Source organism: Pelodiscus sinensis, chromosome 11, assembly GCF_052426305.1.
Source record: "Pelodiscus sinensis isolate ZL-2025 chromosome 11, ASM5242630v1, whole genome shotgun sequence".
Classification (NCBI taxonomy): domain Eukaryota; kingdom Metazoa; phylum Chordata; order Testudines; family Trionychidae; genus Pelodiscus; species Pelodiscus sinensis.
Window position 1 is genome coordinate 21,255,191 of NC_143062.1, and position 26,942 is coordinate 21,282,132.

At 39.5% G+C, this 26,942-nt stretch overlaps 1 protein-coding gene across 3 annotated transcripts in view; it reads right to left on the bottom strand.

The window, feature by feature from the left end:
• DCP1A (decapping mRNA 1A) overlaps nt 1–26,942 on the bottom strand; it is a 57,261-nt gene that overhangs the window by 17,627 nt on the left and 12,692 nt on the right. The window contains exons 1-5 of one of the 3 annotated variants that reach the window (XM_075938915.2): nt 25,419–25,470; nt 21,948–22,014; nt 18,736–18,838; nt 11,561–11,699; nt 8,137–8,259 (exon numbers count right to left, since the gene is read on the bottom strand). In XM_075938915.2, coding sequence (XP_075795030.2) covers nt 8,137–8,259; nt 11,561–11,699; nt 18,736–18,767 — 294 coding nt within the window. In that variant the 5' untranslated portion in view covers nt 18,768–18,838; nt 21,948–22,014; nt 25,419–25,470. Of the gene's footprint in view, nt 1–8,136; nt 8,260–11,560; nt 11,700–18,735; nt 18,839–21,947; nt 22,015–25,418; nt 25,488–26,942 lie in introns of those variants that run through there. The other 2 variants (XM_025188057.3, XM_006129734.5) reach the window with 2 other exon arrangements.

Genomic DNA, 26,942 nt, shown 5'->3' on the forward strand with positions numbered 1-26,942 from the left:
AAATAATGCTGTATCCATTCCAAAGGATCCCTTGTGTGTACATTTAATACATTTTCTAATATATTTTATTATTTTTAAATGAAACAAGCCAATTACACAAACTGAAAAACAAATTACCATTAGCATTACATATTACTTTGATCACTTACAATTGTGTAATGTGTTTTGGAGGAAACACTACATCTGTTCAGATGAGTTTACAATATACATTTCAACTCTGCCAAAAGCGAAGGTCATCAATAATTACATATATTAAAAAGTGGGAGAGGGATCCAGAGGAAGCAGAAGGGTCACAACAATAAGATTAAGCAGTTACTCAAGAAGGCAAATACACATCTTGATGGCTCTGTTAAATTCGATTTTTAAAAAAAATGCTTTCTGTAGGTAACATGACAGATGTTATAACAGGTGAACTCCAGGAATTTCCAAGTATAATACTTAAAACGAATATCTGGTTTATGTACTTCTGAGTTGGAACCCAAGTACTATCAACTTCAGGTTTTTTCTATATAATGTTCACTGAAGAAATGTTCAAAAGCTAATTAAATACCTTGTACAAAATTAATGTGACAAGTGTCTTCTTGTTTAAATCAAAGAACCCCGGAATGGCAAGCCTAAGCCTACCTAGATTACGTTGCATGACTGGCTTGTCATAAGACTTTCTACTATATTAAGAGATTTCCTATATTTAAAATTTTACTTTGCTACTTTTAAACAGGATAATGTTAAAGCAAATTTTTATACTAGCAAAAAAAGAAGAGCATTGTCAATTACCATTTATAATATAATTTGTTTTCATTCTCCAGTGCAACACACATGGAAAATATTGTATCTTCTATTGATTCTATTTTCCATTTGGCAAATGTTTTAACTTTGTGTTTCTTATAGAAAATGGCTGCCGTTTAATTACTTTAAAGAATTCTTAGCTTTTCAGTGGCTTTTAAACTGCTGAAGAAATAGCATGGACATTAGCAAGGCATTCAAAGTGATGAAGGCTATAAGGAAAATAAATCAAGTCACACATTCTCACACTGTTCTATAAAAAAAGTGCAGATTATTTAGAACAAAGGATGTATATGGTAGTGTCTTCTAAAAACTATCCACAAGGCAAAGAGTATAGAGCATTTGGGAATCACATAGACTGCATAACTGGGACTTGTCTGCCTAGTCAGTGTTAACTGCATTAAAATTAAGTAAATGTTACAAGAGAGTCATATTTATTGTCACTTGGCCCACATGCATCATGTATGTGTAAGTGTGGGGGAAATAACCTATGTTGGTTAAAATCACCAGAAAGACTGATACAAGCATTTTTTTCTCTAGCTAACTGAATAAACACACAAGGAATTTATACTGCCACTAGACCAGAGGCTGGCAACCTTTTCAAACCAAAGAGCCAAACTACACCAAAATTCAGAACAAGTGGACAACAAAGAGCTGTATAAGAATGCCAATTTGCATGACTGAAAACATACAACTTAACATTATTGATAACTGATATAATGATTAATAATAGCATAAGTGAAACATTGTATTCACAGACTTTATTTAATGGAACTTCTGCTGCTGCATCTTTTCACACATTTCTTTGAAGTTTACATCGTAACTGGTCAAATCCAGCTTCATGAACACATTCAGGTTGTCTTCAATCTTATGGCAGGGGGCTAGGGATGTGGGGGTGCAGAAGTCTGGGTTGGGATGTAAGAGGGGCTCATAGCACAAGGCTGAGGTGTGTGGGGGTGCAGTAATGTTATGGCAGGGGGCTGGGGCTGTGGGGGTATGAAGGGCTCAAGGCAGGGGGGTCAGAGGTATGATGGGCTCAGTGTTTAGGTGTGGGGGGGTGCAGGAGTGTTATGATGCTGCAGTCAGATGGGGGCTGGGCCCCAATTGGGAGCCTGTTGGCCAGGCTTCATTTTTAAATAAAAGTAAAATATGTCCAACACAAAAGGCTTCAACATTGTTTTTATTTATGGCAAGAGTGGGGAATGTTTTTATTTATGGCAAGAGTGGGGAACCTTTTTTGTGTAGGGGCCACTGACCTACAGAGTGAGAAGCAAAAAAACCCAACCCAACCCAAACCAAAAAGCACACCCCCTCCCCAAACCTCACTGATGTGGCCCCCAACTGAAGCACCTCACTCTCCTGATGCTCCAGCTCCAGGTGGGGGGAGTGGCAGGGAGGACTGAGGCTCATGGCCTCAGGCCAGATGTACTCCTCTGAGGTTCCAGGGTTAGTGGATTTTGTGGGCTCCCCAGGCTCTAAGGTGGGGAAAAATGAAGGGTTAAGAGTGCAGGACAGGGCTGCAGTGAATGGGATAGAAGTGCAGGATTTGGGCGGGAGGTGGGTACAGGAGCAGGCTGTGAGTAGGGTGTCTGGCCAGGGGGAGGATGCAGGAGCAGGCTGGGGGGCAGGGTTTCTGGCTGGGGTGGACTGGGGCGTGTGGGCAGGGGAGGTGAGGGGGCTAGAGATGTGGGGTGTGGGCAAGAGAGAGTGCTACTTATTTGCTTTTGCATTGTGTCATAGGCACCATGTAACATCGCCTCATGCTGCGTCCGTTCACTGGATTCTGGCCAATGGGAGCAAAGGGGAAGCCCCCAGGAAGTGCATTCCTGAGAGGCTGTTCCCCCAGCCGGGGGGAAGGAAATGGCAGCACATGAAGCCATTTTTGGCTTCTTCCCTGCACACCAGATCCGGTGGGGAGGTTTGGGGCTCTCTCGTCCCACAGGAAGCTGGCACTGGCGTTCCAATTTTGTGAGGAGCCATAAGACTATGGCACCAATGTGGGTTCCCAGCTCGGGGTAATGGGGGATATAAGACAGGCTGAGCTGGAGCTCCAGAAGAGCCATATCTGGCTCAGTAGTGAACCATATTTGGCTCGCGAGCCACAGATCGCCAACCCCTGCACTAGACAATTCCCTGCCAGCAGCACCCAGAAATCAAATCTAGAACTGTCAGCTGACCTCATGAGTTTCATCATGAAGTGGCATCCATGATCCAAGCCACACAGAGCTTTAGAAATCAGTTACGTATCAGCTTCTGGGTACTATATACATCAATTGCAATGACTACCATTACCACCCAAGCAGACAACAGTCTTCCACAACAAATTATGTAGTTTCCAGATGGTCTTTAAAAGATAGACTCAGGTACAAATCTTACTATATATTTAGAAATGTGTGTGTGTGTGTGTGTGTGTGTGTGTGTGTGTGTGTGTGTGTGTGTGTCATTTGCTAGTCTGACTGTTCAAGAACTCTTAAACAGTAAGAGCTAGGACCACCAATTTTGATATGCAGCTTCCTCTTACAACTTAAAGCAAGGACTAGGGATGTTAAAATTAGATTAATCAACTAATCGAACAGTCAATGGAAGTTCCATCAAATAATCAACAAGGGCGCTTCCACTTTGAAATGCAAGAGCCTGTCCAGTGTTCTGCCTTGGAAATGTAAAAGAGCCCCAGTGAGGACTCTTGTACATTTCAATGGTAGAACACTGCCACTGCGCCCCTGCCCCCTCCCACAGAGCTGGAGAGAACCAGCTTTTAAGTTGGTTCCCCCCAGCACCCCTTTCTCTCCCCCCCCTTGCTGCCTCTTTCTGATAGAGGCAGCAAGTGCAGAGAGCAACTAGAAGACTAGTGTGTCTATTCTCCGATAAGCAAAAGCTTATCAGATAGTTGACAAGTCGCTTACATCCCTAGCAAGGATACGTAGTTGTGCCAAGATAATGGGATGTGCATGGAATTCAACTGTTCCTTATAAAATGGAAAGGGAGGAGTTTGGTAGGAAGGACAATTATACTGCAGAATGACCACGAGGGGGAGGGGAAGGGAGAGCTAAAGTCCCATCGGGTCAGCAGGGGGAAGGGGGGAGAAAGGGACAGTTATTGCTATCTATTTCAGAGAGTGAGTTTGCTTATCTGTCTGTCCCATTGGATGGGATATGAACCCCTCCCCTGGCTGCTCAAGCTACAGCAGCCATGGACAGGCACTTTCACTGCAGTAGCTTGGGGTCAGGTGAGAAAAGGGCTCAGGTTGTCCTCTCTCCCTGGGCAGCCTGCAGACTGAACCTCTCATCCCCAACTCCACCTCAGAACAGTGATTTAAATGAAGAAAAATGAAGCTTATTTGATTTGAGGACCAAAGCAACATCAGGTAAATCTTTTAGTGAGTCTATAATCCAATATGGAGGTCACAAAAGTATGGCTTCCCCCCCCCCCAATTTTTACAACAATGTGAAATGCACAGTTGCCTCCCCAGATGCAGATAAAAGGCACCTGGGATGAGTAACACCCCCTGAAACTCCAGAAGCAAATCAAGGATTCAGAAAGAATTCCCTTAATGGAAAACTTCCTTAATAAACAGGATCTGAACCCAAGATGCACAGCATAAAAGCATCCAATGTTAGAGAGCAAAAGTTTACAGAAATCCGAGCTAGTAGGGGAGAGCCCCAACATATCAATTACACCACGCTTCCTTCTCTTCTCTAAGAAAGAGAGCATTATTTATGTGATGCTTTCAGCCAATTCTACAACATGAGTCCTAACTATTATCCTGAACCATCCTGCCTGTGACAACCGAAATCACTCTTTATAGGTCATCAGGCCAGCCTAGTAAGAGATTTTAAATGTTTATAAATTTGTATTAGCCGAAAAGGTTAGTTTCAACTATGTTTTCATTCACTTGGGAGACATCTAAGAGACAACCAATGAGAGCCCTATCTACCTTGGGGTTTTTCTGCCTTCTAGATTGCATGATGAGAACAAGGTCTGGGCAGGAAGCCATTCTATTCAGGATATCAATTAGTCTCCAGCACAATCCCATTGCATGTCTTAGTCATGGAGCTGCTCATTGAGCCAAGAATTCCTCCTGTAAGTGAGCCCCCTGCCTCTTGTGTGTACATGTCTCTCTATTCTGAGGCCTGTCCTCTGTGCTAAAACCATGAAGGATGTCATAAAGAAGAGAAAGAGTAGAGGAAAGACAAAACCAGTCCCTTTAAATATGAAAAGCTCACAAATCTTTCCTAAGCAATACTCTACACGAGTCAAATACTGGGTCATGGTGAAAGAAATAGCTACTGGTTAAGTGTAGCTGACCTCAACCTTTTGCATCCACATCCATCACCTCAAATGCTGTTGGAGCAGATTCTTACCTCCTCTTTGTGGTTGGGGAAGTCTCCCTGTCAGAGATAGGTTTCAATGTTTTCAACAAGACAGTAGGTTCTCACAGTGGGCTATATAATCCCTTTATGCTTTTTCTCCGTGATTGAACAAGCTAACCCTGTCACCAAATTTATTAGGGGCTGAGTCAGTGCATCTCCTGAAGCCATTTCAAAAAGTCCAACTGCCGTACATGGCAGGGGAATGGAAGGGCTGGTTTAATAAAATGCAAGAGATTAAACTTGCATTATGGAGTGAATGAAAGAGATCCTTAAAAGAGACCGGACTCTATAGTGGCACAGAACTAAACTCCTATGGGCCAACAGTTGCAGAGGTAAATCCAAATTGGACAGCATTCCAATTGAACAAAGGTTTTTTAGAATAGTCAATGAATTTGAAAGCTTTGTTTTGATAGTCAGTCATTGTTTTAGAATCTACCCAGGTCTGTTGATTTGCCGGTATAGAAACACTTCACATAACTGATTTCCTTTCTTAATTGCTGACAGAGAGCTTTTGAGGAACTTAGTCCAAAGTACTTCAGTGCAGACAGATTTTTTTTAGCCATTTATCAGAAGTATTTCTTTGTTATATATAACATTTTGTTAATCCACATTAGGGATGTCAAAGGATAACCGAACCAGTAAGCACTGCCTTACTGGCATACTTACTGGGGTAACTGGTTAATCGGTGCCCAGCCCAGGTGGAGTAGTCCCATGCCCACAGCGTGATCAGACAGAACAGCCCAGCTGGCCCAATGTGCTGTGGGCAGGCAGCTGCTCTAGCAGCCCCCTGGTTATAGTGGGCCAGTTAACTAGTTAAACATATAGTTTAACCAATAAACATTATTTATATATACACATATATATTTATACATTACATGTGTTTGGTTTTTCTGGGTCAGGTATAGCATGAACTTTGTATACAACTAATATTTTGAATACTGCTTTAAAGATTTTTTTTCTCTTATAATTTAAAGTATGAAAAACTTAGCCCTTATGAATTTTTCATTTAATTGAAACTGATTTTACTCATTGGAGATGGGGCTATTCTTTATTCTCCCTTCATCTGTGCAGCTGCTACTCTAGATTTATAAAGAGGGGAAAAAAAAAAAAGTCAAGCTTGTTCATGTTCTGTTGATTATATCCATACTTCAATTTAGCTACTTTTAGTCATTTCTACCACTGACACTAGAACTAGTTGTAATCTTTTCTGTAATAACTAGGTTGAAGATTTCTAAAATTTGATATGGAAATATTTCAATAGTTTAGTTTAACATTTTATTACAGTAAGTCTAATAAAACAGATCTAATCTCAAATACTCTATAAAATTCCCTCCACGCCCCCACCCAAAAATTAGAGTTGGAAGGCAACCTGAATTTGTGTTTGTTCCTGGATTTATTTTGTAAATATTAAGCTGCCTTTCTAATTGCAGTCATTCCTCCAAAGACGTCAAACTACAGAAAATGTGAAGAAATCTTTGTATTTCATTTGCAAATTTAAAAGCGCCAAAAAAGAATACTTTGGGTTTTTTGTTTTGTTTAAAGATATGGCAGAATACAACCACATGAGGATATTTTAACCAGCCAATTACTAAGCCAAATCTCTGAAGAACATTTTCTGAAGTTAATTAAGCATTACATTTTTGCCTCCACTAGGTGGCATAGTTAGTAGGTACAATTTACTGATGTATTGTTTGGTATCTAATTACAGTATTAGAATTGTTTTAACTGAATCTTCTCTAAAGTAGGAAGCTATATGGCTTCATTGTGAATTAATGTTTATGAGCAAGTTTATCTTCTGACAATATCCATGCTACAAACTGTTCACCAATCAGAAAGGAAACCTGTTTTAAACCATGAGAAACTTCTGGAAGAGAGAAACTGCAAATTAAGCAATGCAATCAAAATTAGGATATTTTGCTAAAGTTTCCCCATCACTGTTGGCACATTTTAAAACTCTACAGTTAGAAGCTATGGTGGATCACTCACATAGCCAAGTCTCCAGCCAATTGGATTTTTAACATGTCTTCTAACCCTGTCCAGACCTTGTTTAGTGGACACAAAACTTAATGCTAGTAGCCACTAATCACTTGAGCCAGATCCTTAGCTTGTGTAAACTGTCATATCTCCATTGACTTCAAGGGAGTTGTGAAAATTTATATCAATTCAGGATCTACCCCTTTGTCTATACTAGTGGTATTGCCAATGGAAATAATAGCAATAAAAATGGTGGAGAATTTTTTTTTAAAGTTTCCTAATATAGAAAAGGTGTTAAATTGTCAAAAATAACTAAGTTATTTAAGAGCTTGAGCTCTAATGACTTTCAATGAGACTGAGTTTCCTAAATGTTCACATCTCTACTGAAAATTGGATCAAAGCTCCTAAATCAGTTGCCTTTGAAAATTTTACTCAAAGCCAAAATGTCAGACAAAAAAAAAAAAAAAAAAAAAAAAAAAAAGAAGACATGACATGCACCAGGAAGAAATGAGAAGAGACATGGAAGACAGATCTCTAACAATTACTGCATTAACACACACACATACATCTTGGATTCATTTTTTTAAAACAGAAACGTAAAAATACTTTTTGTACATAATACTGCAGAAGTATCGGGGGAAAAAATCTCACTAGTGCAAAACCTGCTGTATTTCTATTGCTAACACTACTTTGTTTAGGTTTGGAGTAGGGATCTGAAACTGTAAATGTGTACACAGTTACAAGCAGGCTCCCCCTCTCTCCTGCTACTTTGTAACAGAGGCAGAAGCATGGGTGAGGGGCAGGTGGGAATCAGTGCTCACAGATATCTGGTCTCCTCATGTACCAGCTCTCACCTGCTGCTCCCTCCCCATTGTGCTGCTGCCTCTGATACAGGGGTAGCCGTGCAGGGCCTTCCCACCCCACGTGTAAACATGTAACCACTGGAAATGACAGTGGTTTTTTACCTAAATAAATGGATTTTAGCATTTCTAGTTTGGAGTGAACATACCTGGTCTTGCATTTGTAATATTGAAGATGTTTGTTCTGAAGTCTCCATGCTTTCTGTCTTCATGGGATTTGCATTTTTCTGTATTCCAGAACTTGATATAATACTCAAGTCATTGATCTGAGTCTAAAAAAGAAAATATTTACATAAATATGTCCTTACCTCAGCAGCACAATTGCTATAATTCTGTCTGCAATTGCTTTTTTCATATATACAGAATGTAGATCTTGATTTTTGTACATTCATAAGTTTTAAATATAACTAGACAGTGAATTTACCATATTAAATCTACCAGCTGTTCTCAGTATTATTTTGTTGTTCTCTTATTAGGAAATTTACAGGATATCAGTTAATTTTTTTTTTTTACTTAATAGAAACATGTTCAATTTATACAAAGGTGCAATCATTTAAACTATGGACACGAACTTTAAATAATAAAATCTGCTACCCTTCATTACTGCAATAATTCAGACCATATTTAAATTACACATCATGTTCACTGATTGAAAAAGGAACTATGTTATTTCTATTGTAGTTATTTAATCATGCAAGGCTTTAATGGAGGAACAAATTAAAATTGTAAAATTTAACACTTGTAAAATACCAGGCAAGGAAAGCACAGAAATTCAGGAAATTAAGACTATAGATCCCATGTTGTTTAGAGAGATTAGATAAATGTCCCAACTGTAATACCATAGGTTAATAAATCAACTTTGTGATTCAGGTGACTTTTAACTTAAATAAATGCATGATAAACAATACTCAAGCAGCTGAAACTGATGTAATTTACTGTAAGAACCACTTTAGCATATATAACACCTTATCCTAAGAGATCTGTGAACACCAGCATTATCAAGTGACATCAGCACAGAACAGGGGACTAGTTCTTGTTACTTAACTACTGAGCTGCAAAGCAAGCAAATGGCATATTATGGTTAGTTTGAGGTTTTTTGAAAGGGCTAGGAGGCGGTCTGATTTTTTTATTTTAAAATTTCTCAGTAATTGAATAGATTTAGGAACAAAAGACTACTTATTTAGATTACAGGTGACTTTTCCCCTATTCCTATCAGTTTCTAAAATTTAAGTGGTAACATATATTAGGCCTAAAGTTCTTGACTATTTTGCGATTTACCAATGAGCTTTAGAAGTGTGCCTTTTTTATCACTGTCTCTAAAGTACTGGCTCTAATATACTTCATTATTTTTCCAGAAAAATTGGGGGATGGGGAAACAGAGAAAAACAAGCAAAATAAATCCCTTCAACAAAAAACATCCACCCACTTAACAACAAAAATCTCAGAACTCATTCATTTTCAAATATGGACTTGATAAAGACCACACTTGGAAGATTAAACTGATTTAGAACCTTAGATTAAAATCACTCAGGCCTTTATAAATCTCTTTTTTGCTCTCTCTCTGTCTCCCTTCTCATGCTGATTCTCTGCCAATCTCATGTGGGCTGCACACAAGGATTACTGTATGATCCATCTGGTATGTACTAGGCAGATAAGTACTTTCTGGTCTTAAATACTGAAATACAAATTCATGTGTAATTATCAATCTGAGTGCACCAGAATAATTTGTGAAGAAATAAGATGGCAAGCTCTACTAAGAAACACTCTTCTTTACCAGAAATGTTACACTGTACCACTGTGGAAATATACAGACAAAAGAAAAGAGAGAAAGACTCTCTAATTAAATAGTAGCAGACATGACAATCTATGCAACAAAGTTTCCTTCTAAACTAATGTGATCATTCTTTTAGTCATCCCACATTTTAAAATAGCATTGGTCAATTTTGTTTATACAGCGAAACTTGACATAAACCAATATACAACAGTGGAACTTGGGATCATATCTGGCACTGATTCACTTTATAGCTTGACACAAAATGAAATAAATCAATGAAGCTAACATTATTTTTAAAGATTTTTTTAACTAATCACCACTAATATCTGAGAGAATGTCACATTTTATTTAATTTAACACAAGTGTTTAAATCATATATATGTTTATAGAGAAGTTTATAAAAAATTACAACCATGGAATGACAAAAGCAAATTTGATTATTCGATTAGCTGAAAGTTGTAAAAGGAGAGACTGATTTCATACATACAATATCAAACATCATGTCAACTCCTATATTATCCAGAAATGCTTTGGTTTTAAATACATCCGAAATTTTTAGTTTGTTTAGTTTGAGGTCAGTAAGTCATTTCATGCCTAAGTTATAGTTTGGGGGTAGCTGAAAGTCCTTGGTCTTTGCCTTATGGTTCAACTCCCCCTGAATCATTTAAATTTAGACCTGTAATGCACATCCTAATCCTATCATGATTCATGTCTCAATCAATCCATCTACTCTAGTGAATTTCAATGAGAAAAGATGCAGCCTCAAATACTGTGCAGAAAATGTACAAAACAATTTGTGAATGTTTAATTCTTTTGTAATATACATTTATGACCATATTTAATACAAAAGTCTTCTTCAGTGCTCATTTCTCCTGGACTATTCATGATATATCTTTGTTACCAAGAATACAAATACTATCAAAGAGATAAGACAGTGGATTAATACTGTAATGTATGTTTAATAACATTTTTCTCAATTCAGAAAACACAAAATCAAAATATTGCAGCTTTTCTTCATTTCCTAGTGTCCAGTTTTAAAATTTTATGTGAAGTACTAGATCTTAATGTGTGTGTGTGTGTGTGTGTGTGTGTGTGTGTACTCACTCTGATAGGAACTTCACTCTGAATTTTAATACAAGTGTTACTTAAGAATCTCACTTTAGAACTATTGTTAAAAAAAAGGAACCTCATTTGGTTCAAGAAGTGAATGCAATTAACTTGAACTACAGGCAGTCCCCGGGTTACATGGATCCGACTTACATCGGATCCCTACTTACAGACGAGGTGAGGCAACCCCGCACTAGCTGCTTCCCCCCAGCAGACCAGGGAGACGCAAAGCTAGCGCCCCCCCCCCCCAGCAGACGAGGGAGACACAGAGCGGCTTTTCTCAGCAGACACCTCAGCTTGAGAATAAAGGACTGAGTGAAGTGAGGTGTGGGAGAATAAAACTGAGCTCTGGAGAAATGTTTGGCTAGAGTTTCCCCTACAATATGTACCAGTTCCGACATACATACAAATTCAACTTAAGAACAAACCTACAGTCCCTATCTTGTACGTAACCCGGGGACTGCCTGTATAAAGAAGTACTGAAGAAATCTGATACAAGTTATAATGTTGTGTATAAAACAGACTATGCTCTGATCAAACACTCACTGAAGTCAAAGGCAAAGCTCCATTTGATTTCAACGAGACATACATCAGGTCCATAATCAAAAGCAATACTTGGATTAGTTTTACATTATTAATATAATAATCCTCTAATGCATGTCCCTCCTTTTCCCCCTGAAAAGTTTCCTTACTCGTTCATATTCATCCTTGGCTTTGCTAAGCATTTCCAGAATGTCAATGGGTTTGTTTTCACTGTACCCATTAGTTCTGCTGGGACTTTCTCTGTCATGGGAAACTTGATGAGATCTTTGAGCTTCTTGTTGTACCACTCTGCAACAGAGAAGAGTAGGAGGGAAAAAAATTGGATTTCAGAGAAATTTTATTTGTAATGAATCTGTCATATATAATGTGGCAGTAAATGGATATAATATTATTTATAAAAGACAGCTTTTTAGTCACACAAAAACTAAGTCACTGATCAGAACTTTGCATTGGTGATCAACTCTGTACAGTCCATCTGACAGCTTGACTAGTTCTGACTACCCTCTAACCCAGATTGCAGTGGTCTGCGTCCCACAAAATATTTCTATAATATAAACAGCCTCTGCCTAACTAGTACATTTAAAAAAATTTTTTACAATAAAATATATATGCAGATACCTGAACATGGAATATACAAACAACAATTCACATTGTAAATTGAGTGGGATGGTTCCTCAATTTTCACTAACACAGCCTCTCCATTTTTGTCCATAATATCTACCAAACTAAAACACGTCTGGATACATTTAGTTTATGCCTACAGTGCAAATAAAAACTTGCAGCAGGCCCATGTCAGTTGACTTGAGGCTTGGATTAAGTTGCTGTTTAGCAGGGGTGTAGATGTTTGGACTAGGGATGTAAGCGACTAGTTGAATATCCAATACTTTTCTGCTTATCGATCGCCAACTAGTGATGCAACTAGTGGCTTCCCCACCCCCTTGCTGTCTCTCTATTAGAGAGAGGCAGCAAGAGGGAGCAGAAGCTGGTACTGGGGGAAGCCAGCTCAAAAGCCGGTTCCCCCCAGTGCTGTCCCTGCAGGAGAGGTAGAGGCACAGTGGAATATGGGGCAAACGGGGATTGAAGCAGTCTCCGCTCGCACCACTTCTCTCTCCCCTGTCCCTAGCTGCAGAACTCTGTCCCCACTGGCACCCTGTCCCCTGCTGAAGCACCCACTAGCACCCTTTCCCAGTACTATGTCCCCTGCTCCCACCAACACAGTTGGGGCCACATTAGTGAAACTTGGGGAGGAGGAGGAGGAGGGGTTGAAGGAGGCTTTTTTTTTTTGCATCTCACTTTTGTGGCTCCAACTGACTTTTCTGTGGGTCAGTGACCCCTGACTCAAAACAGGTTCCCTGCCCTTCTCAGAAATAAAGACAATGCAGAAACTTCTTGTGTTTGACATAGTATTTTATTTAAAAATGTAGCCTGGCCAACAAACCCCCAATTGGGGCCAAACCCCCATCTGGCCACAGCAGCTTAACACTCCTGCCACTTCCCTTTCCCCCAGACCCTACATCTGAGCCTATCATACACTGGAACCCCCTGCCCTGAGCCCCTCACATACCAGATTTCCTCCCAGAGCTTGCATCTCTCACCCCTTCCCACACCCAAATCCCTCATTCCCACCCCAGAGCCTACACATCCTGTCTCAACCCAGCGAGGGTATGGCTAGACTGCAGGACTTTTTCAGGATTCCGGAGATATCCCAGAAAAACTCTTCGGCATCCAGGGATGCGTTTGTTCTTCCACTTCTTTTAGTGGAAGAGCAAACATGATCTTTCGGTTACCCCTATATTTCTCTTTCCACGAGGAATAAGGGGGCTTCCAAAAGCAGGGGTTTTTCTGACATTTGGTCCAGTCTAGACAGGCCAAATATTGGAAAAACTTATTCCTACAGAAGAACTGGGGAAAAAAGCAGCAGTATAAAAGTTGGGGATAGCAAGTGATGGAGAGGAGGAGAATAGAGGGGGTGGGGCTTAAAGGAAGGGGAGGGGCAGTAGATCTTGGCTTGTTTTGTCATTTAAAAAGTGATCTTGGGTGTAAAAAGGTTGGAGACCTCTGGTCAATGGAAATTCCATCGAGTATTTGATTAGTTAAGTAATCTAAATTTAACATCCATAGTTTGGACTTAGGCCGGGGGAGTATGACCCTGAGAGCTGGGAGGGTCCCAAATCTCAGGCTACAGCCAAACCGGAACATGCTATTTCATTAAATATCCAAATAGCCTTAGTCCGAGTTGCTAGCATTGGCCAGACATAGTGTCTAACTGCAATGCAGATATGCCCTTAAGAATTTGTTCTGCAGGAAAACACATGCTCTGGGTAAGGCAGCTGGCTGCCACCAGGTGGCTTTAGTATAAAGACTTTAGCACCACAGATGTAAAAGCAGGTTGCCATCAACTTCCTCTTTAGGCACAGGAGAGAAGAGTGATCTCCTGGTTTCTTTTAGCATCCTTGAAGTTCTCTCATTCAGTGCTTCTTGCAGCTGTAGAAGACTTATTTTTCTGTAACCCCATGGGGCCTCTTGCTTATTACTTCAGAGCATTTTAGAAGATTAGGGTTGGATAAGACCTCAGGAGGTCATCAAGTCCAATCCCTTGCTCAAAGCAGCACCAATCTCAACTAAATCACTTCACACTTCCATGCTACCCTTGAGAAATGTCTGCAAAATTCATTTTTAAAAATAGCATGTAGGGGACAGAGACATAGTCCAACCATGAAGCATGACTCCACTAAAAATGTTATACTAGTAATTTTATAACGATGATATTATTTGAAATAAGGAAAAAGAGAAGTGTTAAGAGTCAGACATAAAAGTGAACTACTGAACTTAAGGCTTCCATAAATAGTTTTTTTAAAAATATAACACTAGGTCACTAGGTCAGGGGTTCTCAAACAGTGTGATACTGTGACCCCCTAAAATGCTAACTGAATTTGTGTTACCCCCCCCCCCCCACCCTCACCAAAGTTGTTAAGTTGTTAAGCAAAAGTTGCACCACTTTGTCCAGTTTGGGACTGCATGCACCCCTCCCCCTGAGCCAGGCCCCCTTGTGTCCTCCCACCCCGAGGCAGGCCCCCCAGCACCCTCCCTCCCAATGCACTCTCCCCTACCCCTGAGGCAGGCCCCCCCTAGCACCCCTTATCCCAGTGCACTCCTCCCTGCATCAGACCCAGGCCCCACTAGCGCCCCCCCACCCTCCCAGGCAAGCATCCTCAGAGTCTGGAGCCCCGCTCCAATGGAAGAAGAATCCTACTTTTAAAGTGTCTGCTTCTGCCGCGGGCCCCGCTGCCTCAGCTGGCAGCTTGCAGGGGAAGCATCACGTGGCCAGCTGCCGGTCTCTGCTGGTTAGGTGGGCCAGAGCAGTGCGTGCTCCGCTCCCACCCAGCCCGGTACCCCCCCTAGCGGGGCGCCCAGCAACTGCCCCCTCCTGCTTCCACCCCTTCACTGGATTCTGCGGCGCTCCTCACTCCTCCACCAGACGCAGCAGGGGAAAATTGACCGGACGGAGCCCGGACTGTCCGGAGATGCTGGGGAGAAAAAAAAACACACACACCCCGGGTCCAGCTGCGACCCTCCTGTAAGTTGGTCGCAACCCCCCTGGAGGTTACAACCCACAGTTTGAGAAACGCTGCACTAGGTGATTTATTTTTAAAGAGATATGTGATAACTATCTTAGTCTGAAGAGCCCTATTAGGAGGATTATAGGATATACCTAACAAAGGAAAGTTATAGGAAAGCTGGTCAGTCTGAAACAGTTTTCACATGATTGTAACAGAACTACGCAAAGTTATTTAGAACAACAACTGGTGTTTTTCATTGACTAACCAGTTCCTTTAAAGAACTGGTGCTGTTCTCAAACTATCAGCTGGGATTTCTCATTTAAAAGATGATACAACTGGAAGTAGGTTGAGATACACTACCAAGAAAATGTGTTTACTGCATATAAGAATGGAAGCAAATGTGATGCCAAACATTGAGCTAGGTCACTACTGACTACCAGAAGGAACAGCGGGCCTATTAAAAGAAAATTTTTTCTGCATATATCTTGGTAATCAGCAACAATTAGTAAGGACGTTAAGAGGTGGGTAATTCACAAATTGCGTAGTTGATAAATTTTTTTATCGACTACACAATTAGTTTATAGAGGGAAGGCTTGTTCAGTCCTAGCTTGCACTGAGTCCAGGAACTACCCCTTCCTCCCACGGCACTGCAGGTAGGTCTTAGACCCAGTGCAAGCTGGAACTGAGCTGGGCTTCCTCAGTCCTGGCTTGCGCCAGATCCAGCAGTACCTGTCCACCCCAGATCCAGCAGCACCTGTCCACCAGGGGTCCCAGCCTGGGTCCACCATGGGCAGAGGCTGCTTTGCAGCAGCCTCCCCTATTCCTCTCCCCGCAGCTGCTGCCTCTTAAGTTGTCTCCCCCCAGCACCGGCTGCTGCTCCCCCACCTTGCTCCCTATGATACAGAGGCAGCAAAGGAGGGGGGGGAGGGGGAGAAATGCGAGTAGTTGACCACCTGATAACCTAGGCATCCCTAACAATTAGAAGGGAAGTCTAGTCTATAATATTAAACAAACAGAATTGCAAAGCATCCTTCCCCCACAACTTTCATCTCATGTCTTTACAGTGCCCAAGATTCAATGGAGCAGCATTTAAGTAATGAGATCTTTATTGGGAAGGTTGAATTCAAGCAACATAATATTTTAAGCCTGAAACCACTGCCATAAAACAGCCTTATATAGACATGAGGAATCCCTGGCTACATTAGTGCTGGTATAGCTGGTCCTTCATCACATCCATGGCTCTTTCATCACCTTGTATCCCCATATAAGGGATAGGGATGTTAGATATCAGGTAACAGTCGTGTAACTGCATGAAATTTTAGTGGTTACATGACTATTCAATAGACCCTAGGAGCAGGACTGTCAGCCAGTGCACTCCCAGCCCCCCTCCTAGGGAGCCTGGTGCTGTTTCCTCTGTATCAGATGCAGCAGTACAGGGTGGCAGCACCTCCTGTCCACAGGGAGCTTGGACCCCCTCCTCCCCCCGCAGACAGAGGCTGCTCTGTAGAATGTGGAGCAGCTTCTGCCTGCAGGGCGCTCAGGCCTGCCATGGACAGAGGCTGCTTCACACTAGCCTACTCTCCCCCACCGCTGCTGCCTCTCATAGAGGCAGCAATGTGGCCAGTGTGTGGCCAGGGCGGGGGGGAGGGGAAGAGATAGGTGGGTAAGCAGCACTATGGTGCAGGTGCTGGGAGGAGGGCACAGGCTCCTGTTCCCCCCGCTGCCTCTGAACAGAGGCAAGGGGGAGGGGAGGAAGAGGGCAGAGGGAAATGCGTATAGTCAACAAGATTAACAGATAAGCCTAGGCTTATTGATTAATCATATAGTTGACTATGTGCTGACATCCCTAATAAGGGAGTGTAGAAACAAGAAGAAAAAGCACATGGCTAATGCATTTCAGTGATGGAAGGAGAGAGTAAACACAGCATACATTTTCCCTCTCAATAGTTTAAGACATATCTATACACCTATCTTAATTCAGAAGATAACATGTAAACACAACACTTGTAATCCTTTTTTAAAAAATTTCCTTTTAAAGAGACTGCCTTAAATCAAGTATTTCAAAAAACAAAAAGCATTGGAGATAGAGTAGAGCTTAGGAACTGGCATGTCACATTAGAAATTTCATGCTGTGATACTAATGGCTGATGGGAAAGCCAAAAGTGCCATCATAACTATCACAGAAAATGTCAATCATTCAACCCTTCAGGTCATAAAGGGTTCCAGGATAAGTTAACTCTTTCTGCTGATTTTACAGAGTGGCCAGTAAGAATGCTCTTTATGTATACCTTTTTAATTCTTATTTTAATAAACAAGTTTTAAAATCCTGCAAGTGTTCCCTGCAAGGGATAGCAGTTAAGCTCATTTGTTTCACTGGATTTTAGAGAAGCTGTGCTCTTTCAAAGGAAGGTTAGACATTACATCTGCCTGTATAGGTCAAGAAGAAAGAGGCAGCAGAACACATTCTTTTCCAGTTTATTACCGAATAAACATTTATCCATTTAATTGTACAGATACACAAAAACTACCCACTTAATTGCTGTACATTTCATTTGTATTAGTTTAATTTAAATTTATCCCCACTAGCAGAAATACATTTACTAAAAAGGCATAATATGGATGCAAACCTGCAGTTCCATACATTTGTTCTGACAGATATTTTCTAAGTGTTACAACATTTGTTGAGTCAGATCTCTTCCTCCCCCTCTTCTTCTTCCCTCCCAAGCCTGGGCAGGTAAAGCCCTGCCCCGCGCCAAGCCCCAACCAGGCCAACGAGGGCAGAGCCAGGCCTGGCACAGCTGTGTCCGGGAGATGGGGATTAGGATTAGGCCCTGTCTGGGAGAAAGGGCCCAGGCTCATGTAGCCAGGGGAGGGAGAAAAAGTTCAGGCTGGTGCGGCTGCAGCATGGCCCTCCCCAATGGCGAGCCAGGATTGCCTGCCCCCCACGAGAGGGAGGATTGGTGAGCATAGCGAGCAGGGGGCACAGCCCCCTAGTAATATTATAAAATAGTTGTATGGCTTAGGAAAGCATAAGAGTGCCCCTGTGATGGCACATTTAGTTCTAGAACCCTACATGAAGATACGTGACTATCAAGCTGACTTTGTTAGGTTTCAGTATCTCAAGCGCAGGAGGAATTGGAGGGTCTCACAAAAGGAGAGTTAAGTAATGAATCTACAAGTCTTGCAAGGAAAACGAGTAATAGGCAAGTTAGGCAAGCTATTAAAAGAAGAACTCAGGGTGAATGCTGGACAGTAACACGGTACAAGCACACTATGTTGAAGGCAAAGAGAAGACTCAGATCACATCTGACTTTATACTAGCAGCTAGAGCTGGCTGGGAGTTTTCAGACTGAATGTTTTTTAGTCAGAAAAAATCCATTGGTCAAAAACTAAATATTTTGTGGAAACAGAACAATTTCAGCTAATCTTTTGTTCTAAAACACCACATGAAACATTTTGGTAATATGGAAGCATTCTGTTGTGAGATGTTTGGAATGTTGTTTCAATCAGTTTGTTTTGAAATGACTGTTGAGAAACTTTGTTATAATTACAAATATATTTCATCAACAATTCAAAATGATTTTGGGGAAGGAATTTCATTTCACAGAAAATGTTAAAGCTTTTGTTCCATTGGAATAGACGGGATTTCTCATTAAATGGGAATCTGGGTCCCGCCCAGCTCTGCTCACATATTTGTGCACAAATGTTTCCTTCAGGGCAGTTATTTCCCATGCTTAGCCTTAGCCCAAACCAATTACATTTACCTTAGAGCTTTGAGAAGATTTTGGTCAGTCATTGGTGGGTTTTGTGAGAGGGTGCCATTTCTTCCATCTTACAAAACTGTAAATATGTGGTTTTTTGTCAGGGCTATCAAAGACACAAAAACAAACCCATCCAGCTTTAGTTGTCAGCTTAGGTGGTACACAGTCCTTAACATCAACAAATGCCTTTGCTAGATTTGGGGAAATATTTTAAATGAAAGTTGACTGAAAAATAATAGTTTGAGTATGCTCGAAAGGCAAATATTTCTGATTCACCTCAACAAGGAAGGAGCTTCAGGAGCACAACTCCACTATAAAAGCAATAGTTGAAATCCAGCCTTTCCACATATTATAGATGCACATACATATAATTCTTTTTATATATAAATAAAAAAAACTGAAGAGAAAAGTCTGTGTCAATGCACATTAAGTTTGGGTACTTAAAACTAAGAATAAAGGAATGCCAAAGTGAAAAGCTCCTGTAGCAACATTAAGGTACTCATGTTGCACATCCTATATATATTAGAAATAAAACTTAAAATAAAGTAAAGCGATCTGTACATTCCTAACAACAATACATTTTAAACACCTATTGTGTTTTAAAAACATGATAACTTGTTTTAAAAATACATCCTTTATCCTAATATGGGTGGGCCCTAGAAGTCTCGGTCTCCATCAACAGCTATTCATGTGCATAAAAAAGGTTTGTGCCACTCAGGAGCAGAAAGAAGGCTTAGAGTCTGAAGAAATTAATGAAGTTACTAGAGGAACTGAACACACCGATTCTATCCAACCTCCAGAAAGAACAAATATTACATTCACTGACAAAAGGGATGTTTCCCATAGCAGTGGACAGTTACAATTCCTTAGTGTTTTAGGTTTTTAAATGTTCTAAATATTTCAGACACACATATTAAATGAAATGTATATTTTATGCATGCCATATCAAAAAAGTTATTTAAAATTAGAATGTATTTTCACCATATTATGCATACATACACATTAAAACAAAAAAGACTGATGCAAACTGTTGTAAGCATAAATTTTGAAGGCCACCTGAAGTTAGAAGGCATTAGTGGCTTTTTTTTTTTAAATAGGAAATCAGAAGAGAGGCTCTAGAAAAAAAACTTGTTTTGATTAAATAAATTCCACTTTCCTATTATTTAAGAAAATAGTTATTATTACTATAACTTTCCAAAGGTTTGTGACTTGGCTCTTAAAAGCTGCTGTGACACAGCTCTATTAACTTAGAAGTGGGATCACTGCACAATAAGTTTATTGACTAAAGCATCCATGCAGCACAGGGATTGCCAAAGCTCAGACAATCAGAGAAAGCAGCTTAGCATCTCAAAGATAGAGAAAGCAAGGGCAGGCAAAAAGAGGGCATGACGTTGAAAGTACTCCCCTCCCTTCCTCAAAAAGGTATTAACCAGGTTTAAGCATGTGTTCTGAAGACTTACCCCTTTCACCCTCCATTTGAAAATGGAGGGGTAAAGGGCAGTACATTCTCCCTCTTTTGTATCTTTAAGAAATGAAAATAGAAATGTTAATAAAATATCAGTCAAAGTATCCAAAAATCTCACCAAGAGTATTTTCTTCCTATACCTCTGCCTTTAAAAGGACTTTCAATCAGATCTTTAGTTTTACTCTAACTGAAATCAGGATTGTGATTTTCGACAACTCAAAAAAAAAAAAAAAAAAAAAAAAAAAAAAAAAAAAAAAAAAAAAAAAACATCAAAAAAGATGTCATTGGAGGTTTTATTACATGAAAGTATATTTAATCTTCAAACATAAATGGGCACATATGTTGTCCAAAAGAAAAAGCTCACAAATCTGTAAGATAAGACCACAGCTATTAAGACTCCCCAATCAACTAATTAGCCTAATCTCTTGAATATGTCCACTCGTTAATAAATGTTGGTATCTACATTGGTTTATGAACCTACTTGCTTTTTCAGCTATTTCATTCTGCACAATGTTTACAGCTCGCTTCAGGGGAACTGTTTTTGTTACTTTGTTCCATTCTACAATAATTGCTTACTACCATTTTACTAATTTGCCTAAAATTGAAGAATGTTAAACTCATATACTGAAGTTTGCAGTAAGTCACCTGTTTGCAGTACTGTTCAGTTTTCACATTTATGCTAGTGAGAATGCAAAAACATTAGTGAAGTAAACAATTAAGGTTAAAAACCTGTAGGACAAGATAAGACAACCAGCTTTATATGGTCTTTCCTTCCCATTTTCCAGCAAATTTCTGGACTCTAACAAAGCCATCTTAACAGTTCATAATTCCATGCACTCTCACCTGTAAGCCCCATATCTTTCTCCAATCTCTCCCCCCCCTCTCCCCCCGCCTTGTCTTCTGCATAGGAAATGTTTAAAAAAAAAAACCACCCACAAAAACTATAGTACCAACAGGCAACACATGAATCTTCAGTTTGTGGTGTGGTAATTAAATGCGTTTATCACTTTAGCTGTTAATCATCAACTTATTTGTTGGAGTCCTTTTCATCTGTATGGATATGCTGCCATCAGGATACCTCAGTATCTTATTTCTACCAGGGATGTGTAAAAACAAACAAAAAAAACCCCCAGAACACATTTTTTGGGAGGATGGACATAGGGAAGAGAAGCAAATTATTGATTGTCTTTTTTTAGCTTGAGTACAGGCAGTCCCCGGGTTACATGGATCAGACTTACATCGGATCCCTACTTACAAACGGGGTGAGGCAACCCCGCACTAGCTGCTTCCCCCCAGCAGACCAGGGAGACGTGGAGCAGCTTTTCTCAGCAGATACCTGAGCTTGAGAATAAAAGACTGAGGGAAGTGAGGTGTGGGAGAATAAAACTGAGCTCTGGAGAAATGTTTGGCTAGAGTTTCCCCTACAATATGTACCAGTTCCGACTTACATACAAATTCAACTTAAGAACAAACCTACAGTCCCTATCTTGTACATAACCTATACACGTACCTACTGCCTATATTTACAAGAACTTAACATTTCTGAAAAACATTTGATGCTCTAAGTTCAAATGTGAATTCAAAATGTGTCTATTACCAATTAATTTAGTGAGTAATTAGAATATCAAAGTGTTGATTTTAAAAAAGTTAAATATAAAAAGCATCTTTCAAAGTACAAATGGAGAGAACATTATGTAAGTGACACAGAAGGCAGAATTTTTTTTGAGGAAAATAAAAAGGATGTACTTACTTAGCCATGAGTTTTGCTATTCGATGACAGTCATTCTTGTCATAAAACCAGATACTGTAAATAGATACTTGAAAACAGAAAAAGAAAACAAGACAAAATAGTCAAAAATAATTTCGTAATTAAACAGCTGACAGCCCACTAGCACTAAAATACATGGATTACAATCAATTTCCTCTCATATACCCTATGCATGGATGATTACCATTTTAGCAGGTGACTTAGCAATAGTAGTGTGTACAGGAAAGGCATGAAACATAATACCATCAATTATGTTAGGAAATTATATTTCATTATGCACCTTTAAGTGTACAAAAATTAAAATAAATTTAATTCACAAAATTACTTTAGTTTGCAACTACAATACATCCCCCAAATATTACAACTTAAATGATCATGAAAGCATTCAAAGCATCTAGCATTTATGCAATTCCAGTCCAGTTAATATTTGCAGACAAATTATAAACTATTTCAGTTTGCTGCTTAGAGGTCAGTAAGTGTTCAACTCAGACATAAAACTGCCTTAATGAGATTTCAGCTCCAGGATAGTAATTCAGCCTTAGTCTTTTGGCACTTTCACTCACCTAGAACTCTCTCTGCTACTGTGGAGGCAGACGTGAAATTTCAATTGTACCAATCTTATGTTTACAAATCTACTTATTCTCCTAACATTTAGTAAGCATAGATCAACTGAGGCTCTGATTCAGCAATTTTATTCTTAATTTTCACCAGATTAGTCCAACTAACACTTGTCTGAATCAGATTTTAAATCCCACTGAATTGAAAGATACACCAAGTAAAATGGAATAATTTTCAACAATCTCATTCTACTCTCAATAGAAGAGTCAGAAAGAAACCCGTGCCCTTGCAAAGAAGGTCCTTTCATGAGATGACTAAAAGCATCTGCCAAGTGTGCGAACTACTGTAATACTTCGCTAAAGTACACTGCATCTGAACTATGGTTAAACAGAAATTAGTTCCCAAAGCCAGCGTAAAGTTCAGAAACATGAACACTGAAAGTTACTTCAAACAGACCGTGGTATTTTTAATTATTCTGGACTAGGGATGTAAGTGACTAGTCAACTAGTTGCTTCCCCCCCTTGCTGCCTCTATCAAAGAGAGACAGCAAGGGGTGTGGGCGAACAAGAGCTGGTGCTGTGGGAAGCCAGCTTAAGAGGCGTTTCCCCCCCAGCACCATCTCTGCAGGGGACAGGGGAGGTAGAGGCACGGTGGGAAATGGCAAGAGTGGGGACTGAAGCAGTCTCCGCTTGCGTTGGCTGCGATTCTCCTTTTAAAATGCACAAGAACCCCACTCGGGCTCTTGTACGTTTCAAAGGCTCAGGTGCCACAGGGAGCATGGGGCCAGCGAGAGTCCCCTGCTGGCCCCATGATCCCTGCTGGACTTCCATTTTTGAACTGTAGCAAGAACCCTGGCGGCTTAAAGTTCAAAGGCGGAGGCACCTTTATCGATTAACCAAATAGTCAATGGAAATCCCATTGACTATTCAATTAGTTAATCTAAATTTAACATCCCTATTCTGGACAGTCATTTCAGTAACTTATTAAAATCTTTCAAGTTTAAAAATATTTATGTATTCTACTAAAATAAACTATTTTGCTCAAAGATATCCTTGCCAAGTTTTTAGATACTGTAATTTGAAAATGGAACACACCTAACAGAGATGTGGTTTATTATAAGAAATGTATTTGGCTTTTCTTGTTCTACAGAATGTGTTTGTTTATCAGATACCCATAGCCAATAAATGCAAACTGGTAGTGAACAACAAACTCTTGGGTTGGCAGATTTTTTTATTGGGTTTGTTAAGAACATTCATCTCCACCCTGAATTAGAAGCAGTACCATATTGAAAACAACAAAAATATTTCAATTTATTCATTGTATGTCACAGAAAGCAGGCTATCTTCTAACATGTCCACATCATACAAGGGGCCACTGACCTTACTTTATGAGTAAAAGATTCCACCTATCAAAGTTGGTAGTGCAAAGACTTCCACAAAATACATTGTACATCTCTGTTATGTCCGTCTCTATTAAATCCTGTTACATGCTACAAGTTTCTGAGAAGTCACTTTATAAAAATAAGAACATTTAAAAAAAAAATCCACTAGCTTTCTACTGAAGTTCTTGTCCAGATTTTTTGATGCCTGAGCCACTACTTGGTTAAACTATCCTTCAAACGCTAAAGGAAAAAAATTCTTAAACTGAAATTCATATTAAGATAGCCAAAAATAATTTCATATTATGACTCATTTAGGATCCACACAACTGCATTTACGAATCATAATTTTTTAGAACCTCTATGAAGAGGTATCTACACTGCCCTGCAGTTTGAATACTGAAAATGTAAAAAGCAGCGCTTGTTAAAGTTCTGCGCTCCAACTCGCCAGCGTGAATGCTGCAGGCACAAACTAGACGGTTCCTGCTTTGTGACACATGGTCAAGGTAGATGGAATGCAAATGTTTTAGGTCAGTAGTTTCTCATATCTCACACACAGTTTAAGGCAAACTGAAATTATTTTTGGGTATAATCTTTGGAATTTATGAAAAAACATTCAAAAGTCCCAAAGCTTAGGATTTGCTGCATGGATAAGAGGCAGGAATATTTTTCAGTAATAAAAATCTGTGAACTTCCACCTTAACATCATGAAAATTTCATTGTGAACCATGTCTCCTTTAGCAGCAACATATTCTGTAGCATAATTTAGCATCATAAAAAGTGCATCTTCTCTTTCCCATCTCTATTATCAGAAAAGCTGCCAACAGGAAAAAAAATTCTTCAAAAGCATGTTTGCTGAAGAAATAAAGATAAGAAACCTATAATGATACCTTAATGGGTGAATGGGAGAAATGATAAGTCACATTCAATTCTGCCAGAAACAGACCAGCACAAGATCAGAAATGCATCCCAAATCAGCTCTGTCTACCTACAGATCATAATGTTTCATTTTAGGCTGCTGGCCAGAAGTCAAAAGGGAGTTACCATGAAAGTTAGTCTATGTCATTTATGATGTAAAACAGATTACCAAACTATTTACAAGGTTTACTAACAAGTTATCTATTCTCTGCACGTTTCAGACACTGACAATCTTTTTAACAGCACAACAAAAATCAGATGTTTTTGTGCATGAATATTAAAACTTGATTGCTGAAGAAATTCTTAATTGTATGTTCATGTTTGATACGCAAACTACTGCTTTTTATTGTTGCACATTAATTCATTGCTTAGCGATCCTTTTACAAGATGCTACAAAATTAAGTGTTAGATGTTCTCTCTCCTGGTTATATTAAAATCCTGGTAAACGTGCCCTCATATGGAAAGAGCAGTAAAATCTCCTTTTTATTACAACACTGATTACATCTAGGCTTGTTGAATGCAAAAATTAGTGGCTTGTGGTTAGTCTTTACAATAAATCCCACTGTGTATCTCTTTAAAAACTCTATTTAAGAGATTACCTTGTTTCACTATTCAAAGGTATCATGTCTTTTGTTGATGCACCAAGTGTACAATTACTTTTCTTCCTATTGCAACAAGAAAATACTTCATTTCATTTTCACTTAGAATGGACATAACTGCAAAATTAATTCAAACAGTATTGAACAAAGTAATAAATTATGGCCTAATCCAGTATTACGTTGCTCCAGTTTTCACACTAATGTCCCTCTATTGAATGCTTTTCCTCTACTTTTTTTTAAATTTACTGAATGCCGAGCAATGTCTTTAATAGTAACAGAGAAATGCTTTCGCTGTTTAAGATCAGTCCCGTGCCTTCAGTTAGATTTATATTTTGCATATTCATTCTGTTTAACTTAATCAGTGTCATTCCTGGATCATGTCATAACTTATTCCTGGTAGGGAGGTGAACAGTTAACCGATTAACTGTTAGGGGCTGGAGCAGCTTCCTGCCCGCCAAGGGGATTGCACCTGCCCTGTGGGACCCATGGCAGGCAGGGGCTGCTCTGTCCCCTTGTCTGTGGTGGGAGGGGAGAGTTGAGCTGGAGGGGTCTCCTCCCCAGTGCCACCTTTAATTAGTCAAATGGTTAAACATAACGTTTAACTGGTTAACCAATTAAATGGTATTTTACATTTCTAATTCCTGGATTGTCAACTAAGATTTGGTTATCTTTAATGTAATTCTGCTGTGAGATTAAATGCCTGGATAAAATTACTATGCTGTATTTTTTGTTCCCAGGGCTATTTTGTGACTTTCCTTCTGAATCATTATTACTTAGCTAGATATTAAAAAAAAAAAAAAAATGCTGTGTAAAGTGACAAATGTTTATCCTGCCAAGGGAACACTATACTAAATCCTCTCATTCCAGGAAGAAAGCTTTGAGAAATGTATCATATTCCATTGTCTTTAATCAGGAAAAATTGCAGAACAACAAATGCCACATAAAACAAGACCTAACAACAGCTGTTGGAAGACATCCTATGTGTCACATGAAAGTAAAGATAAATACCATCTCAGTCAAATGTGGAACCTCAGTACATTGCATGGCAGGACAGTAAAGGAAACATGCATCTTTTTTCTCAGCAGCTGGAAATAATCAAGGAAACAACTAGCAAATTTAAAAAACTAAGACACAGCAAAATTCTTTAATCTATTGTCTTAGATTAAATTAGATTAAATTAAATTAAATGAATTAACTCGATAAGAAATGACATTCTCTAGTTTGAATAGTATTCCAGATTTACAAAATGGGTGTACTAAATCCTTTATCTAACCTTCATATGAAAGCCAAGTGTTAATTTGTTCTGAGACATATCAAGTTGCCTCTCTCACACACAATATAGAATGCTACTTTGCAACACTGACCCAAAATAGCAAAAGTTACTGCTGTTAAAGTGCCATCTCTGGGACCATACTATTCTTACTACAGTATTGTCAACTTGAACTCTATCAAATACCCTCTCAAAAAACCCCAACCCCCCAAAAAAACACAAACCCCAAACAAAACACAAAGTAACCCCCCACC